The sequence below is a fragment of the Vicugna pacos genome, chromosome 7, assembly GCF_048564905.1.
Source record: "Vicugna pacos chromosome 7, VicPac4, whole genome shotgun sequence".
Lineage (NCBI taxonomy): Eukaryota > Metazoa > Chordata > Mammalia > Artiodactyla > Camelidae > Vicugna > Vicugna pacos.
In genome coordinates, this window is record NC_132993.1 from 46,870,868 (window position 1) to 46,890,610 (window position 19,743).

The 19,743-nt window shown below is 40.5% G+C and overlaps 1 protein-coding gene across 4 annotated transcripts in view; it reads left to right on the plus strand.

The window, feature by feature from the left end:
- Positions 1 to 19,743, plus strand: part of RAPGEF5 (Rap guanine nucleotide exchange factor 5) — a 269,897-nt gene that overhangs the window by 114,860 nt on the left and 135,294 nt on the right. For all 4 annotated transcript variants that reach the window (XM_072964867.1, XM_072964864.1, XM_072964865.1 and 1 more), the window contains one exon: positions 10,358 to 10,424. In XM_072964867.1, coding sequence (XP_072820968.1) covers positions 10,358 to 10,424 — 67 coding nt within the window. The remainder of the gene's footprint in view (positions 1 to 10,357; positions 10,425 to 19,743) is intronic.

Sequence of the window (19,743 nt, forward strand, 5' to 3'; positions counted from 1 at the left end):
TTTAGCTTAATTCAGTAGAATTATTCAAAGTAATGTTAAGAATTTCTTTAGTTAGCTGTATAGCATATTTTGGTTAAAAATGTCAGTCTCCCTGCGCCCTCTCCTTGCTGCTCAGCAGGACAGCCCCTGGGTATATGGTGAGTGGTGTAGGCCCTGACCCTGGCAGACCAGGCTCTGCCATCAGGGTGGTCCCCTTCCCATCCCCACTGATCTTGCCCAGTGGGTGGGCAGCCAGTTCCCTGGTGACCCCTGAAGTGAAACTGGGGGGCGCTGTTACTGCAGAGCCTGGGGCTGATGTAAGCTGGCTGTGTCTCTCTCGGCTTGATCAGTGTCTGGTGGTCCTGCCTGGTGGGTGTGCCCTCCTGGATACCTGCTGGCATTGCTGATGCTCCTGAGGTCTGGCTGTGGCTTCCACAGACATCCTGTTCAGTCCCCCGACCTCTGCTGAAACGGCTCCCTCTCACTGCATCCCAACCTGACTTCATTGACTCTAGCATATTTAAAACAACCATCCCAGTTCATTGCTGTTACTGTTAACAAGCAATGTACTCAACTGGATGGTGTGGCTCACCTTCAGTTCCTCACTAACCCACTCTAGGGAAAGCTCAGTTCAGAGGATGAAGATGAATTTCTTAATCATGACTCCATGCCCGAGACAGAGAAGCAGAAGGGCTCTTGAGGTAGATGGGACCATGTGTAGGGCATGAAGTGAGGAAGACTGGTGACATCTTGAGGCAGTACAAGGCAGCTCGATTGTGGTTGGAGTAGTGGGTCACAACCAGCAGAACTCAGACCTTGGGCCAGAGGGAGCGAGGCTCAGATTGATTGCAGGCGTCTGTAAATTTATAGGGAAGCCAGGCATCATCTTTATATTGAATAAAGAGAATGACTTGACTGTATATATATAGATGCTGCAGAAATGAGTAAAATAGTTTACTGGAATTGACAGTAACATTTTTGTCACATTTGCTCAATAAGCAGATACAGAGGCTATGGATCTGTGACCTGTTTCTATGTTAAGGGGTCCCCAGTTAATAAAAGATGAGGAACAAATGGCTTGGTCACTTGGCCTAAGATGCCCTGGCAGTGACAATAATAAAAAAATAGCAGTAATAGTTAATACTTAGGTGTACTTACCACATGGAAAACACTATTCTGAGCATTTTATATGTGACTCATTTGGTGCATACAAACAGTAGTTTGGGTTACTGTTGTTGTTATGATTTTATAGATGAGGAAGCTCAAGCAAGAAAGGTGACATAATTTGCCAAAGAGACAGGCCTCTCTACTTGGTGGCAGCAATGTGAATTAAAGGCAAAAAGCAAACTTGGAAATGATCTCTACGGCAGTGGTTTCCAACCATGATACTTGAAAAAATAAAGAGGTGTAATCTGAAATCTACTGAATTAGGATTGAGATGGAGAGGTAAGATACAGGTATCAGTAGTTTTTGTAAAGTTCTAAAGGTGAGGCTAATGCACACCAAGGTTGGAATCTACTGTTCTATAAAAGTAGTCTAGAGAAAGGGCTTTGTAAAAGGATAGGAAATGTGACAGTTAATTAAATCAAAGCCTCCAAACCTACTTAAAGAAGCCAGATTAATTTTATCAGGACTTGAAGATTTTATTGAGCATGAACCTGTCACCATTTGGCTGGCACTTCTTAAATTCCATAAATTTGGCTTCAAAACCATTTATATCTGGAGGGAATTTCCTAGATAATTGAATTTACCCTTCTTAATTTTTAGGTAAGGAAAAGGTGCAGGAAATAGAGGGTCTCGGAAAAGATAACCACTTGTCACAAATACTCTGCTGAGTGACTTACTTAATAGGCATTTACTAACAGGTTGTATAAAGTACTGTATTTGGCCTTGTAAGAGACATGACTGTATGTAAGTAATCTAAGGCTTTTATGAGTCCAGTGTTATTATAACAAAGTTCAGAAAGAGAAAATGAATGTAAACACAAAGGTCTTTCTTAACAAATGTTACTAAATGGGACCTGGCAATATATAAAAATGATAGTACATCATGAAATGGTTTTTATCCCAGAAATACAAGGATGGTTCAACCAATCAATGTAATTCATCAGATTCAGTCTAAAAAAGAAAAACCTGATAAACTCCATAGTTGCAGAAAAAGCATTTGAAAAAATTCAACATCCATTCATGATAAAAATTCTTAGAAAACTAGAAATATAAGGGAATTTCTTTAATCTGATAAAACCTTACATAAAATATATAGCTTGCATTATGCTTAACAGTCAAAGACCAAACACTTTTCCGCAAAGGTTTGGACCAAGGCAAATACATTGCCTCTTATCACTTCTCTTCAATACTAGCCAGTGCAATAAGGTGGAAGAAAAAAAAAGAAAGAAAAGGTAGACAAACTAGAAGGAGAAAATAAAGCCACCTCTCTTTGCAGATGACATAGTTATATTTATAAAAAATCCCAAGGAATCTATGAAAAACATACTAGAACTAATCAGTGGATTTAGCAAGATCACGGTCTACAAGGGCAACATACAAAATTATATTTCTATGCACTGGCACAAAAAAAACTGAGAAATACTTAGGTATCTAATAAAGTGTGTGCAATAGTTGTATGTCAAACATTTCATTTTAAAAATCAGATTTAAAAAAGTTGAGGGTCTACCCATGTTTATGGATTGAAAGACTCAATATTATTAAGATGTTAATTCTCCCCAACTTGAACTATCTCTTCAGTGGCAATATCTCCTGGTCTGTTGGCCTCACCATACCTGCATTATAATAAAACATAAATTTACACACATTGACCTCTAAACAGGGGAGTGTCCTGGAGCTCAGTCTTCAGATTTTGTTTACTACTCTCACTCCGATGTTCCCTCACCCAGTCATGTGTTTAATATCAACTCCACAGTGATGGCTCCCAAAATTTAGGTCCCTGTTTCCCCATAGCACTCTATGTACAATAACACTACCACTCCCACTACCCTGTCACCCCTGCTCCCTTTATTCTCCGTATCTCACCTAACTTGTCTTTTACCTGACGTGCATAAGCAGTAGAAGAAATCCATTGGCATCTTTGGATATCTGTGAAATGGTGCTAGATTAACATCTTCTACCTGGGGAGAGCAACTTCAAGTCTGCCATTCCTATGTCCCCAACCTACCCTTTGCTTCCCTGACTTTTCCTAATTAGATTCTCATTTTACGATTTTTGGAGAGGAGGAAATACTGGATGAGTAAACAAACATTCCTTTAGTTTTTCTCAAAGAATTTTTCAGGATGGAACTTGGCGTAAGTTTTGCATTAGTATCATAGGTGAAGAAAATTTCCATTTATCACTTTAAATTATTTGTCTAAAAAGTGCTGTGAAATCAGCTGGTCTTAGTCTTTGTTATTAGTCATCATTCTCTTTCCCAAGGAAGCACTCAGTCCTCCAAAATTTCCATTGTTTACGGACAAGGCTTATTCCAGGTGTGGGAACAGATGGTTTATCTTTATCAGATTACATCAATTTAGGAATAGTACAAGAATTTCAACAAAAATTGAACTTTTAGGCTTAGTTGTACAAACATTTGAAATGTAGCTGTTTAATTAAATATTAAACATTATCCTCAAACCCTCAATATAAAATGTGAAAAAGAGATCAGTAATAACTAATTTTATTCAATTTTGGGTGAATATGTAACTATATACCCTGGACCCTTAATAAAACCTGTCACATTCACAATTTACTACTGTTTGGTAAATTTCCTCTATAAGCATAGCTAATAGCCTAATGCTGTGAAAAATTATCCTCTCTTGAGAGGGTTGAACAGGTTTTTGTATTTGTATCAGTGATCCCAAGAAAAATTCAGTTCTCATTCTTTGTCACAGGAGTTTTCTTTGATAAGCAAAACAGACCAGTCCAGGTGATAAATGTCATGGGAAGATGTATGTGGAACAGTACTTGAGTGTCAGATACGACACCTTTTTATCCTCTTGGGGTCAGTAGGTGTTGGTTATGATAGACATTGAGTCTGTGCCCCTTGAGGAACATTCTCTTTTGTGGTGCCTGTGACTTGCTGGCCATAATTTCTTAGGAAAAATATTTTTAAATCTGGCCCAGGAAATATTTCTGAGAGAGAATGTCTCTGATACTTTTCCTTGCCTGACATTCCACAAGTATAGAATGAACTCTGGGTTATCCAAGGAGAATGTGAATTCTGGTGTTGTCCACTGACTTGACATCGTTTCTTCTCAGCTTGGTGGAGGAAGAGTGTCTCCTTCTGCTCAGGACTTATTTTTCTTTCTGGGCTGTGGGTCCTCCCCTCCTTGGAGACTTCCCCTTCCTGCTTTCTCAGTTCCTCACTCTCTGCTGGCTGTCCTTCTTCTGCAAGCAAATGGTTTTCTCAATCATGATGGCAAGAAACCAAACCTACCTTTGATTTTATATGTTCTCCTAGTTATTTCTCCATCCATCTCATTTGCTTTACAGCCAGAGTTCATGGCCCTCAGCATAAAACCAAAACTCTTCAGCAGTAGCAGACAGGCCCTGATTGGTCTGGCCATGGCCCTTTATCTCTTGCCATTTCCTACTTCCTTTTGCTGGTAATCCTGCTGAGTTCCAGGGCCTCTCCTTTTCCATCAGAACCTCACCTTTGATTCAACTTCTCCCAAAACCTCTGAATCACTTGTGTTGGCAAAGTATCTTAAAGATGGATTTTGTTCAGCCCACTAAATATTATGTGTTTTTTTTCCATATGTGTGTGCTGTGTATCTCCTATTTGTTGGGGGATCATGTTTGAAAGATTCCTGAATAGTTTGTCTTGGTTCTGGTTTATTCCATACCCTAGAATTTCACCAGGCTCTAGCAGGAGTAGTCTGAGGTCCATCCAAAAAGTTGTGTTTTTCTCAGATCCCTCCAAACCAAACAGGGCAGGGGAGGACAGGGAGCGTCAGCCTAGCTTGAGATGGGAGGTGGTGGACAGGCCTGCCCCGAGTTCCCCAGGAACATCCTCTTCCCGTCAGAATTCTGATTGGGAGACAGGTGTGTTCCCCACCCTCATAAAGTCCTGATCAAGAATATCTCTGTTTAATGCAAAGGTTGATGTGTAATGTGCATGTAAGAAGCACTCAGAAACAAATAAATGACAGCCCCTGGGATGGCAGTAATAGCAACTTCTATGCAAACTGACCGAGGACACATCTCATATTGCTAACTTCCTCTGTCACGTGCACGTGCCCAGTGTAGCGCTGGCTCGGTGTGCCTAGAGGTTCGTGTGTGACACCTCGGCTGGATTAGCATGTGCCAGTTATGCGCAGTCTGCTCCTCTCCAACCACCGGACTGCAAATGTTTGTCTGTTTTACAGCTGTTGGGTACACTGAACATTTTCCTGTAGGAACCATTTTGTGTGTGTAGGGGTGGCACTTGGCAGCTAAGTGAATATGCTGTTCAGTATTGAGACAGATAGAGAACTTGTGCATTTTTGAAGTTTCATCAACATATACTGTAAAGTGATATTATTGAGATAATATTTCTGTAAGAAATGCTTCCAGCTTTCCGTCATGAAATCCCAGGAAACCCCTTCCATTATTGAAAAGCAAGTAGGGTTTTCTAACTTTATGATGGTATTGGTGCTTTTGAATCTTGAGGTACAAATGTGTTGGTCAAAACCAGATTAAGGAGTGGGGATTTTCTCTTTTGTGTAGGAGATTTATGGTAAGCTTCATTTTTAGAAACTTCATTAGAATAATCCCAAATCCATTATACTGATTCTCATGAAGGCATTTTCACTAAGAGAATTCCGGGAACCCCTTGGCAGGGATATCAGTTAAATCCAAGTATCTCGAAATTATACTGGACCTGATTGGTATAAAATAGATTCCACTGCCCGGATAATGGCTCTTATGTGCCACTTCCTAAGGCTTTTATTGGAATTCAACACACTATTTTGCCCTCTCAGAGCTGAGAGTTTGTGTTGGGAGACCTTTTTGGGTGGGGAACTTCCTGCTTCTTTTCTGTTTGCAGTATGAATTGTGTAAGTGATTGTCAAAGAATTGGCCAGGCTGGGAACTGTCACCAAGTCTGCACTAATTATTTCTTAGGGAAAACAGATGAGGGGAAAGGTGGGGGTGGTCATTGGTTGCTCTTATTTTATTTAAGATATTTTGAATACCACTCTTTGGTATTTGATATAAGAAAGTCATTCACGTTGGATTTTAATGACAAGAAACTCATGGAAAGGAGGGACTTCTGCAGGGAGCTGGGAGGATGATGGAAGAGCTGAGGGAAATAGTTTTTGAGTATAAGCAGGGTCCTTCAGTTGAACTGACCACAGAGAACAAGCTAACATCTGTACAGCGGTAGTTAGGGGTGATGGTTCGTAACAGAGCATTCACTGAAGTTTAAAGCACTTAGTTAATTTATTCAACAAATATTTATTGAATGTTTTCTACGGAAGCATTCAATAGTGAGGTTGTGTTCTAAGTGTTGTGAACATAACCATGAACAAAGAAGACAGAAATCTCTACTCCCGTGGAGCCTGTAGTCTAAGAGGGAAGGACAGACGGTTTCATAAACAAGCAGATTTCTGTTGGTTAACAGTGGAAAACTTATGAAGATAAATAAAGTAGGAAATGAGTGATACAGCAATGAGTCAGTAAAGGCCTCTCCAAGAGGCTGACAGACGTGAAGGACATGAGGGAAGAAGCAGTGTGGTTGTGTGAGGGCAGTGTTCTAGGTTAAGAGGATAGTGCAGGACAAGAGCATTAAGGGGCAAGCAAGAGTGACTGGATCGGAGTAAAGAGAGCCAGGGATGTCAGGCCCTGTAGAGGCATTGGCTTTATACGGAGGGAGATGGGGAGTCAGTTGAGGATTTTGAGCAGAGGGGGGACATGATGTAACTTACACATTAATAAGACCTCTCTGGCTCCTGGGTCTAGATAAGAGATTTTGTGCCTCTGGTAACACTGGTAGGATAGAGGTGGTGAAAAACGGTCCAATGGGAGACATCCCTTGAAGGAGAGCTGATGGGATTTGGGGGTGGATACGGTGTAGAGTATAAGGAGGAGGGAGGTCAAGAGTGATTTCCAGCTGGAAGGGTGGAGTTGCCATTCATTAAGTTGGGGAAGACTGTAAGGAGGGCAGTTGTTTGCTTTGTTTTGGTGGGCTTCATAGAATGATGATGTGTCTTATTTGATGGCTAGAGGGACGGGGCAGAGGACCGCAGGCTTTTGCCATCCCTGTGTCCTCACAGGGGTACCCTTAGATATTGCAGACCTCTCAAACTTACAAAGACATCTGCCCTAGATGGCACCAGGACTCGGCATTTGCCTTGGGGAGTTCCTGGGTCAGGCTTGGGCAAGCAGAGATCTTGAGAAGCAGCCATGAGAATTCATAAGGGGCCGCCTGTTGGGTCAGAGCTTCTTGCTGGCACAAACCCTCAGGGATGGGTCTTCCTTCCTGGGGGTCACTTCCTGGGGTCTTCTCTTCCTTATGTCAACTTGTCACTGCCATTGCCTACTGAGTCCAGCCAGGGTTTCTTTGTTTCCCTTCTCTAACCAGAGCTTCTATCTTCCCCTCACTGAGCAGCATGGCCCCTTTAGTAATAATAGGGAAATATGCAAGTACCATCATAACCAGTATCTGTTGATTCCAGGACCCCCATGAATACCAAAAATCCATGGATGCTTGAGTCCCTTGTATAAAACAGCATCCTACCTAATACAGCTGATTCTTTTCTTTATTCTCTCTTGCTCCATCTGTTTCATTATCTATATTGACCTGATACATGGGAACTTTGTCTAACTGGGTTGCACTGATGTGTGTTTACATCATAAAATAATCAGAATTTACCTCTTTTGTAAAAATACATTTACTGGGGAGAGTCTGGTTTTTCTGGGCCTTTCTGCATCGAGCTGAAGAGAGGCCACAGCGGTGAGGAAGGAAGCAGGGTGGTTGAGTGTTGCCCTTCTCTCTTCCCTCCCCTCTTTCAAGCTCTCCCACTGTTTGCCTGTCCCCCTGAGTCCTGCTCCCGAGACCCTCCAGTATGCCAGGTGCTGTGCGGGCACCAGCTGGGGCGGGGGGCCTGGGACTCACCAGCAAAAAGAGAGTTTCTGGACTCTAGAGCTCTCCTGCAGGTTCTGGAGAAGAGCGGGACCAGCTCCAAGTTGTGGAAGGAGAATCCTGGCCTGTAGAGAAGATCTGGAACAGAAGGAGAAGCAGAGGCAAGTGGGTTAGAAGGTGGTTAAAACAAGTTGCAGAGGTGAGGGTCTGTCAGTGAGGCTTATGGGGAGGGATCATAGGAAAGCAGAGCCTGAGAGGACCTGGTGGCTGGGAAGGTGGGGAATGCAGGTGACTGTGAAGCTGAGTTGTGAGAGGCAGAGAGACAAGAGGTAGAACCAGTGAGGACAGGAGACAAGAGGAATTCAAATTATATTGAATTTAAGGAGCCTATGAGATCCCCACGTGGGTGAAAATAAAGTTCCTGGAATTGCCACCTAGAGCCACTTTGAAGGCAGACGGAAACAAAAAGTGAGCTCAGGGGAGATTGAGGGACTAGAGAAAGACTTGGGAGTTCTTGGTACAAATCGTGGTGATTGAGGTGATAAAATGAGATGTGGGCTGTGGAACAGCTTTCCAGAGATCCTCACTCCATCTTTCTTATGCATATTTCCTTAAGAAACTTTTCTGCCAAGGTATGTTTTGTGCTGGAAGAATGATGAAAGTTTCTTTTGCACAGAGACGAAATTATTTGTTACTAACCTGGCAACGGCTTGGCCCTTACTCAGCAAATAACCATTATCAGTCATACTCAAGAGCTTCCCTTGGAGTTTTGAGTTCCTTTCAGCAGTTTGCTGAAGACACATTCTTGATAATCGGTGCTAGTGTGAAATGCCTCATGCACGTTAACTAATCTTCCGGGTACCTACTGGGGTCTAAGAATCCCGAGAGGATGAGACAGCCCGTGCTCCACTCCAGACACAACGAAACATTGAGGCCCTTGTTTGGTGCTCTTGGTCTAATGCCCTTAGCTCCTAATTTCCTCTCAGATCTGTTCTATCGCCTCAGCTTAACCATATATACCTGATTTGGTGGCTTTGGTTATAAAGGGTTGCAAATCTCTTCTCAGTATAACTTCATGTATTATGGAAACCTTGTGAATACCTCATTTTAATAATAAAATTCATTGTTTGAAATGTTTACTAGCAAGGTAATGTTTCAAATGCTTTGCTGCAAAATGATTATTTGACAGCATGCGCACTGCTTCATACTTGTATCATACAATTCTTATAAAAGCAATAATTTGTAATTCATTGCTCTGATTTGAAGAGTGGGACTTTTTTCCTTTGAAAGAGTTTGATAACATTTACAGAAAAAGGAAGCCAATGCCAGAATTGATCAGACTGGCTTTTCCTTTCATAAGGAGCATCTTCTGAGCTCTCCCATGAGCCAGGAGAAGCCCTCCTGCCCTGCAAGGCCAACGCTCCAACTGGCCCACTGCAGGTTCCAAGATTGAAATCAATCATTGCTCTGCAGGGCAATTACCACCAATTCCTGCAAGTCCACGGAAGGTGTTGAAAGGAATTGCTTATGGAAATAGATCTGGGAGACAATTACATATACTCAGTGGGCATTAATGAACTGTTTTTTCCCTTTGACCAAGTCAAGGGGGAAAAAAAGGAATTTTATAAGATTTAAGTAGATTTTTTATATGTTAGCATATACTTGTGTGGTGACAGTTTTTTCATGAATTACATTAGAATGGTGATTTTCCTAAACAAACTGATCTTGTACTGTGAAATATGTTGTATATCTTTTTAGTTATCTACTATGGGCATAATTTTCTTCTCACCTGGGCTATGGTCTCATAAAAAGGAGCAAAGTGATTCTGCTGTTGGATTCCACATAATTTCTATCACCATATTAGGCCTATAATAGACCATTTCGTAATAAATCTGTTTTGGCTGAAACTCAAATGTAGTGGAAAATTCATGCTTCGTATTTTCAGAATCTGGATTTCATTTTGACTTAGAGGAAATTTCATTACTTAACCACCTGACAGTCGCCATCTACTTATGCTTGGTGCATGCCTGTATTTGTGAATCTGGTGTAGCAGAATTATTCTGTGATGTCATTTGGAGAGCAGTACTCAGTCCTCAAGATTTAATTGATGTGTGGTGAAGAGGTTCTTGTTAATTGATTTTGAAGGAACAGTTGGGCTGCAACAGAGTTGTCTTCTTGTGGCATTATTATCACCTTGTTATTTGCATAAATACTTTCACTAATGTGTTAAACGATAATACAATTATTTGCCATGTATTCCCCATAACTTGGTAGATATACTTGAGTAACCAGAGCTGAAGAGGACTTTGTTCTTTGTTTTACAAAGGTCTCATCAGAAAATGGAAGACTCAGAAGAAAGCAGCGATGAAATTCTCGCTCGTCTAACGTCTGCGGTAAGGCCATGCAGTTGCTCTGCCCAGGGGTGCAGAAATAATGAAGCTGGGGTCTTTGCAGGGAGGCAGTTTGGGTGGTGGTGTAGAGAGACACTTGCCCTGCGGGTGCTTATCATTGTGGGAGGCCCAAATCAAGGCAAAAGAAGACAATGGCATTAACTTGCTCTACTCTGATGCAGCCTCTCCTGCAAGATCATAGAGATTCCGGGTGGAAAGTTCCTGGAACCTTAGCAGAGGCATGGTATCTGATTTTTTTTTTTTTAAATATGGAATGACTTAACCTAGGGAAAGTTGTGACCTGCTGCACAAAGGAGAAAAGACTGTATGTTTCATTAGGGAAAAAAATATTACCTCAGTGAACAAAGATCAGGTCTTTAGTTTTTAATGTACTGGATTGCAACATTCTAATTATGTTTTTTAAAGCCATTGGTTAGAGTTGGTAATTGATCTGTTACAGAAGACTTACACTCTTCTTCATAGAAAAAGCTGGCCATAGTCGCTAATTACTGAGCTCTGGTTTTTGACAGGCTCTAGCAATCCTATCTCATAAAATCTTTATCCATTGGCTGGGCTTTCTGGAAATATTTTAGCCTTCCCAAAGATTGTTTAGTTCTTATTTAGCTGCATTTGAAAAATGACCGTTGCTGAAAATCATGCTGGATTGGCATATGTATGTGGAATGAAACCAATCTTATATAGTTTCATACACCAAGTCCTGGCATCTGGGCACAGCTTGAAAGTTAAAAGTTGTGTTTCTTGCTCTTCTGGAATGTAACTTAGAAAAGTCATTTTTGGCTAAATATAGTGATCAGTGGTATAAAACTTCACATGAAGTGCAGTCTTGACAACATGTTATGAAATAATATTTAACGTGACCTTTGCAGCTTAAAATATTGACCAAAGAGGAATGCCTACTTTGTGCAAAATCGTAATAGCCATCTGTTTAAAAAATACTCACTGAAGACCAAATACTATGTTAAACATTGTGTGTGTGTGAGTGTGTGTGTATATACAGACATACACATTAAACTTTTCAGCAACCCTGTGAAATAGGCATGTTATCTGTTTTATACATATGAAACCTTATACAGGTTAAGAAACTTTCCCAAGGCCACCTATTGAGAAAGGAACAAAACCAGGATCTAAACTCAGAATTTTCTACTTCATAATCATGTTCTCTTAACTACTGTGCCTCATTTTTTTTTTTATAATGTGATAGTTATCAGGTAAGTTTCAGAAGCAGCAAAGACACGTAAGATGTGGCTCCTACAGCCATACCAGGAAGACAAGCACATCAAAAAGTTAACATATAAAACGACTGGCAGTTAAGCACCCCAAATAGTGATGTATAGATAGTAAATCCAGGAACAGTGACAGAAAGCTACATTGAAGAGGCTGAACTTGAACCAGCATTGAAGGCAGTCAGGATGTGAACAAGTGACAGTCAGGAGAAGGTGCGCTCTAGCTGTGGGGTTTATTGTGTGCAGGCAGAGGAACAGGAGAGTAACAGTGGAAAAACAGTGAGTAGACCCACCTGGTTAGAGAGGAAGGACCTAATCAAGAAAAGTGAAAGACTTTTGGAACAGCAGATTAACATGGCGATGCAGACATTTAAGAACGAAGAAGATGAGTTGGAGATGGGGAGACTGATTGAGAGGCTGATGGAGACCTAGTTTATGGTGGTTTTTGTGGGAACCAAAAGAAAAATGAGTTCAAAAATGAGCACAAAGAATTTTTAAAAATATCAGTAGGACTAGGTAGAGGTGGAGGAGTCAGGTCATCGAAGTTTTGAACTTGCATGAATGGAAAAGTGGTGATACTCTTAGGAAGTTGAGAAAAATATGTGGAAGAAGAGAGGATGTATTTTTGGACATACTGAGTTTGAGGAGATAAGAATGTAAAAATATTTGGGGAACACCTGGAGATAAGAATCTGGAACTCAGAAGGATCAGGGCTAAAGTTATGGGAACAAGTTCCAGGTTGTCAGTGGAAGTGTAGAATGGAAGCGGGAGTCTTGGGGAGCACCTACAGCCAGAGGGCAGCCGGGAGATTAGAGGACAGTGTGAGGAAGTGGAAATCCTGAATGGTTTGTACCATGAGAGTCAAATTCAAGACAGACTCTAAAACAGAGGGATGAACAGCAGTGTTTGCTATATACTAGTTGAGGTAATCTCACTGGAAAAGTTTCCACACTAAAAGACTGAATAAGTTGAGGGAAGGTGCTGGAGTAGGAAAGAAAATAAAGGGCAGAGGAGAAAATTTCATCTCCTCAATTGATGGTTGATTGGCCTAGAGTAGTGAGAGTATCTTTGAACTGAGGATGGGGACCTTGGTTCTTAATTCTTGCAACAGTATGACCTTGGCCAAATTGAGTGGTGGACTAGACTAAGTTGTAAAATTTCTCTGTTCATTGCATAAGCATTTTTGAAGGAACTGTTGTGCTTCACCTCTTCACAATGTAGTTATTCCTGTTGGCAATGGTAGAGAAACTTTGTTGCCCAGGTGTTGACATCATGCAGGAAGGGAGATGTTTGCATATATCATTCAAGTAACGTTGCCATCTACCATGACCCTTAAATGCATTAGAGGAAAGCAGAAGTGGCAGCTGTGACGCAGAGTTGTGAAAGTGCTCTTCAAAGGCTTGTGTAACTACGGGGCGCTGGCGGCGGGGCAGCAGTTTCCCACAACAGAGTTTACTGTCCTGTGCATTCACCTCTTTTTACTCAAACTTGGAGGTTTTGCCATTTTTAAATAGTTTATTTCTTAGTCTCAGCTTAGATTCATAAAGAGAAAGGTCCTGTCATCTAAAAAATAATACCTAAAGTTCTATTCGGGGGAAAACACAGTGAGTTTTCATATTAAAGGAACATGAGAAGATAGTATATGTACAGAAATAAAAATGCCTTGATAATTCAGTCAGATTTACAGTTGTTAAGTTTACACAAACACGAACAATAAAAATGTTCTAGCTACATTTCTGGTGAGTTTCAGGTAGGAGCCTCCCTCCTAAGTGCCTGACAACATCCAAAAACCTAAACAGTAAAACTCTAGGAAGTTTTCAGCTTAAGGAGAAAGGACATGGCTATAGTAGACCCCTTCCATTGTGTAAAGTCTACAGAAACACGTTATTATCTGCAAACAGTCTGGCTTTCTCTGTTGTCCGTGTGGTTTCTACCTTAACATCTTAGCTGCTTTTCTAGTATCTTCTTACCTTACACAGCTTGCTGCCTTTGAAACCTCTTCTTCATTCCCTGTGAGTTTCTGTTAGTCTGATGAAGCCGGCAGGCTAAGAAGGGCCCTTGAATGACATAGTCTACGAGTTCCTGTCCTTGAAGTTTGGATTCTTTTTTTTTTAGTTTTAAACACGAATTTTTCCAGGGTACATGACAGAAAGTGTTCCGTATCAATGACACAGCTTTTATGTATTTGTATTACAATCCAGGGTAAACTAGGCATTGGGAAGAGTTGACAGCGAATGAAGTACTGCTTTCAAAGTCATAGTTCTTAGGAAGTAAATTTAGGAAATAAGCTAACCTTTGATGCATTTTAAAGAACTGAGAAAGTACTTGGGAAGCATCCAAAGACAGGAAGTGGAAATACGGACATTCTAAAATAGGAGGTGAAAACTGGTTCTGGACTTCTGTCTCATGCTTACTTACAATCATCCTAAACAAACCATGTTAGGCTATTTCTGTTACTTCAGGCTAATTTTTCATGATGAAAGTCATAGAAATAAGAAAACACAAACATCTGAGTGAAGTTTGTGATTTTTAGTCACACATTTTAACTGTTAAACCACTGCGGTGATGTGAGTTAGGCTAAGCTGTGAATTTTACATGTTAGATGCCTGTTTGATTGCATGGTTACATGAGTGGTGTTTATAAAAGGACAGAGGGGGCATGTGGTGTGGTCCTCTGTGCTGCCTGGCCCAGGGAAATCAACCATCACTCAGATGGTAAAAGAGAACAGTGTTGAGTGTTGACAATAAATCAGTACCCTGGTGGTGGTAGTGGTGAAGAGTTAGTGGACATGTCTTGAGAGATGAATTCAAATGACAAATCAAGAGTACAGAATTTAGGAAGAGAGGTCAGTGAGGATGAGAACGGAGTCTAACTTAAGTCTGGGACTATTTAACTAGACACTCTTACACCCTCATATTCTTTATCAGTGCTGATATAGTTAATTTTCATCAGTCCAAATTTCTCTGTTACAGCTTCTTTTCTCCCAGTTGCTCATTTTCTTCAGTTCATCCAACTTTACTGAGGAACCTCTGTGTTGGATGCTTTTGAGTGTTATTTTTTAAATTCCTTCTCATGGAGTCTTAAGAGACTCTGAGAAATACCACTGAGCTTAAAAAAATCAAACCCAAATTATACATGAAGTTGACTGCTGTAAGTTCTTGAAGATCTTGAAGCAGGACCAGCCCCAAGAAGCAAACAGCCACATTAGGATATATAACATTTGGTGAAAATGTTAGAGAAAAAGAAATCTGCTCTGAAACTTCCTTTTGCACCTCTCTAGGGAAAAAGAGGTGGTTATAACTAACTGCAGCAGGTTGTCAGCTTCACAAAAACATTTTTCCCTGCTCAGTGACCAGAAATTGTGACGTGACTCCACCAGTTTTCACATCAGCTGTGAGCTCGTCCTCTTGTGCGTTCTAGCATTCTTTCTAGTGAAAGTTGTCGTCTCACTTTTTCCCTGTTTGGGATCCTGCTTTACAGGATCTGATTTTATTCTCATTAACTAAGGCCTGTTCTTAACTTGGGCCTCTGATTCTTCTCCCATGTCATCTTTTCCTTAGATAGAGTTCTCTTGGGGAATACTTCTGACAGAGGCATAAGGAACTGGGTCTTCATGAATAAACCTTTGTCTTGTGTCACCAAAAGCATGACACTAGGAAACTCAAAGACCCAAACTTTACAAGATTCTCTGTCTTGTCAGTTCTCTCATTCCTCTCATGTTGCCTATTCTCATATTTTGCTTCCACTTGTTTAAAACTCCTCTCCTTTGCCATATGTAATCGTGCACTTGAAACTTGAGCCATTTTCCTTAAGGTGTGTCTTCCTCAGGACTCTACACCCTTTCTGGGTCAGGAAACATAGAAAGTGGCTGGGATTCCTTTAGTTGGTCCTTCTTGATGAATCCACAAGTTGGGTGGGATACATTGGAGAAACTCCTTTTTGAGCAGTAGTAGCTGAAGATAAGGTGACAGCTTTTTTGATTGTAAACATTCCCATTGGTACTGGTTCAGGAAGCAGAAATAGCATAGGATTTGACCAGTCTTTAAAAAGTTATTATTTTGAAGACTTATCCAGAGACTATTTGCCAAGTTAGTAAGGTCTACAGATGATCTTAAGGTGATGAAAGTAGGGAGAATCTGCCACAGTGAGTACATGATGAGACACTTCAGTGATGCTTTTTTATCGCATTTAGAAATACGTTTTTCTAAAATGCTAAAATACTTCCATTCACCCTTTTTGCTGGCTATCTGCCTCTTCCTTTCTGGGGAATGGAGAAGCAGGGTGTTGTTAGTCTCCCTTTTCTAAGTCCACCACAGATCTGAATGGGCATGTTTGTTCAGAGAATAAAAGTAAGTTACTTCCTCAGAGAGTGACTGACCCTCTGTCTGGCTGCACCAAGATCATGAACATCTTGTTACCTTATAGTTCTTATCTGAAAGGAACGTAAAATTCCTACTTGGAATCCTTAGCCTGCCTCCAGCCCTTCCAGTGGCTTAAGAGGTACTCTGTGATTTGGAGGTAGGTAGATTAGGTTTTGAGAGGAAGTGTCAAGTGAGGCCCTAGAAGACAGATCTGGTGTCAAGGAGCATTAGGAAGGCAGCAGAGGTTCTGTAGCCTATTTCTGGGGTGGCCGCCTTGTGCTGGTTGTTTATAGGGAGCCCTGGGGCTTGTTGGTGCCTTCCTCATTGTGCTTTAGAGCTGCCCTCAACAGCTGCCAGGGTGTTTAGGGAGGCCCTGGCTGTGGATTTGTAGGTCTCCAGCCAGGACCACTCAGAGAGCTGGTGAAAGCTCGTTCCATTTCCCTGAGGTAGAATCTCACAGAGACAAGTCACAGGCCCATGACTGTGAATACGTGAACAGATGGCCGCAATGGTATTTTTCTATCCTTTGTCAATTAAAAAAAATGCTTTATATGTTCTGTGTCAATTACATATCAAAGTGATTTTCTTCATCCTGGGAATAGATCCCTCAATACCAAAAGGTACAGATGTGCACACATACAACTTTTAAAAATTAAGTTATTGTCTCTGTAGCCAAAGAAACCATGTACACATGCCCAAGTCACGTGGTATCCTGATTTAACTCTAGCCTTGTGAAGTCGGTTTTGGTGAACAGCATAATACATGGTGTTTTACCTACTAAAATGAGCCCAGTGTGAGGACATTTATTTAAAAGCATCAGTTTGGAAAGATGTCAGTGCATACATAGAACCCATTCAAGGATAAAACATGTCTTAACGAATCCCTTGTCAATAGGGGAATAAATGTAAGTGTGTGTGTGTGTGTGTGTGTGTGTATGCACATTTACAAGTACATTATGGTATTTAGGTGTCTGTTCCCAAGATGATGATATTACAATACAAAACATAGACATTTTTAATTGATAAGGAATAGAAATATACCATTTAGCTATCAATTTGTATATTAACAATGATGGGCCTGGGAAGTGTTACTGTGAAATCCTATCTGAGGGAAGTGGAAGGAGCTTTGAAAGGATGGTCCGTGAACATTTCACATTGGATTATTTCTTTGTGCATTTATTTAAAATAGAATTTATAGCTGCTTAGATGAAATGTAATGTTGCATACTTAACTCAATGTTATAGCTTTAAATAGTATGTCCATATGTGAAACAGGCCCAGGAGGCATATAAAAAAGTGAAAATTACTTCAGTTTTTGGTGGTGATGGAATAAAGTAGATTTTAAATTAGTTTGTTATATTATTGTAAAAATCAGAATATAAGGAAATGTTATGTGGATACTGGGTAGAAATAAGGTAAACTCTATTCTTATATTTGTTAAGTGTCAAAATGATGGTGAATCTGGTAGTGAGTTGTCATTACCATGGATTATACTTTGATATTTTTAAAAATTTATCTGACACTTGGATTGTTTAAGTTGAACATAAAGCTTTATAATTTAAAAAATTCCAGAATAAAAAAGATACCCATAATGAAACCACTTAGAAATAAGTCAGTGTTAACACTTAAGTGTTTATTACTTTCTAGGTTATTTTTCCTGTGTGTATATTTTTTTGTAAAATATGTTTAAAAAATGACCTTTTTATTTTGCGGTATGTACTTTTCACTTAATATACTTTCAGTGACTACAGTACCTCCTACGATATTCATAGTGGTTCCGTAGTACCCCATTCCGTGGATTTATCATCCCCTTATTTTTGAATGTTGTGGTTATTTTCAATCTTTTGCTAGATAAACAGCACAAAGATGAACTTCTGTGGGGGGAAATTGTTGAGGAAACTTGCTTGCAGATGTTAATTTATTAGCCTTTTGTTGAATTAAGAAGACCAAGTGAGATATGGGTGAAAGGCTAAGAATGGCAGCTGTTTGTTGAGTTCTTACCTTGTGCAAGTGTTTCACGCACTATCACATTTCAGCCTCAGAGAGCATAGTGCGTTGTCATTTGCAGTAGAGGTGAAGCATTTGAGACAGGAAGTATTAATTGAGTCCACATTCATTGAAAATAACAATTTAGGGTTCAAAAAGCAATTTTCTACATTGTTTTCTCTTAAAGTACTTCACAGTTACTGAACAGATGGGGTTTGGGATTTGACTGTAGAATTCCTTTCTTATTTGAAGAAATTTTACGAAATGAGACCTATGAAGTTTTGTTAAACAGCTTTTTGATTTTTAACCTGTTAGGAATCTTTAAATACTGTGAACATGGCTACGTGGTTTAGCAATTTAGAAATTTATTCACTGTTTCTCAAGCCTTTCGTTTCCGTTGTGTGAACTCAGAGATGTTCTGGTAACGATTTTATAGCAGGTGAATCATGTTCCAGAACTAGACTCTGTTAGCACATTACTATGAAACCCTAAAAAGGTGTTGAGGGCTAGTTTTTCCGGAAGGCTCTGAGGATCTGTGTTACCATTCTGTGGTAGGTAGAATGGCCCCAAAGGTGAATGCACTACTTGGCACCTGTGAATGTTACAGTCATAGTAAAAGGTACTTTGCAGATAAAACTAAGACTACAGACCTATATTGTAGGCCCGGACCCAGTCTAATACTATGAGCTTTAAAACAAAGACTTTGCTCTGGTGGGGGACAAGGAGAAATGGCAGAAGAGAGGATAAGGAAGTATTCCAAGCGTGAGAAGGATTCAGCATGGTGTCGCTGGCTCTGAGCAGTAGGAACCCATGTGCAAGGACCAGAGAGAGGCCTCTAGGAGCTAAGGGCAGGTTCCAGGGGAAAACGAGCAAGGAAATGATTACCCCAGTCCTACAGATGCAAGAATCAGATTCTGCCAACAGCCTGGGGGCACTTGGAAGCATATTGTCCCCCAAAGCCTCCATTTGGAACACAGACCTGCCCATACCTTGATTTTTGCCTCGTGAGTCTCTAAGCAGAGAACAGTCGAGCCATGTTGTCCCTGGACTTAGGGAGATGTGAGATGATAAATGGATGTCCTTTTAAGCCACTAAGTGGGTAGTAATTTGCTATGGCAGAAATAGAAAATTAATACATATTCCTTGTTGAATACATACTCACAATCCCTTGACTCTTTAAACAGCAGTTACCTCTCAGATGTCAAAAGCTGCCAGGCCACAGCTAGTTGATTGATCCTTCTGACATTTCAAAGTGAATTTCTAAAACTAAAGTCTATCTTTCCTACATCTGTAAAAGCTTTGGAATTCTGTGGAAATCTAAAAGCTTATTTTTAAAGTCAACTCTGGAAATAGAAGCACTGTGGGCACTGTTCCCAACTTCTCCATGAAACATATCAGTCCCTTCTGTGCTAGTTGCAACACAGGAGCCACGTAGGTAGAATATTATAAGCAGAAGCGATACTAGTGGTCAAGGAGTTTGTGATTTAGGTGGGAAGAAGGGGCTCAAACATATGAATTGCAAAAGCAGCTAAGGATTAGACTGTCCTTCTATTATAACTTACTGTTAAGCTTGACTGTATTACTTACAGTAATGTGATGATGGTGATGATAGCTAACACTCAGACAGCACTTACTGTTTCAGGGACCATTCCAGACGCTTTATAGGTATTAACTCATTTAATTCTCATCACAGTCCCATGCTGTGGAGTGGGGAGCAGTGACTCCACCCCAAC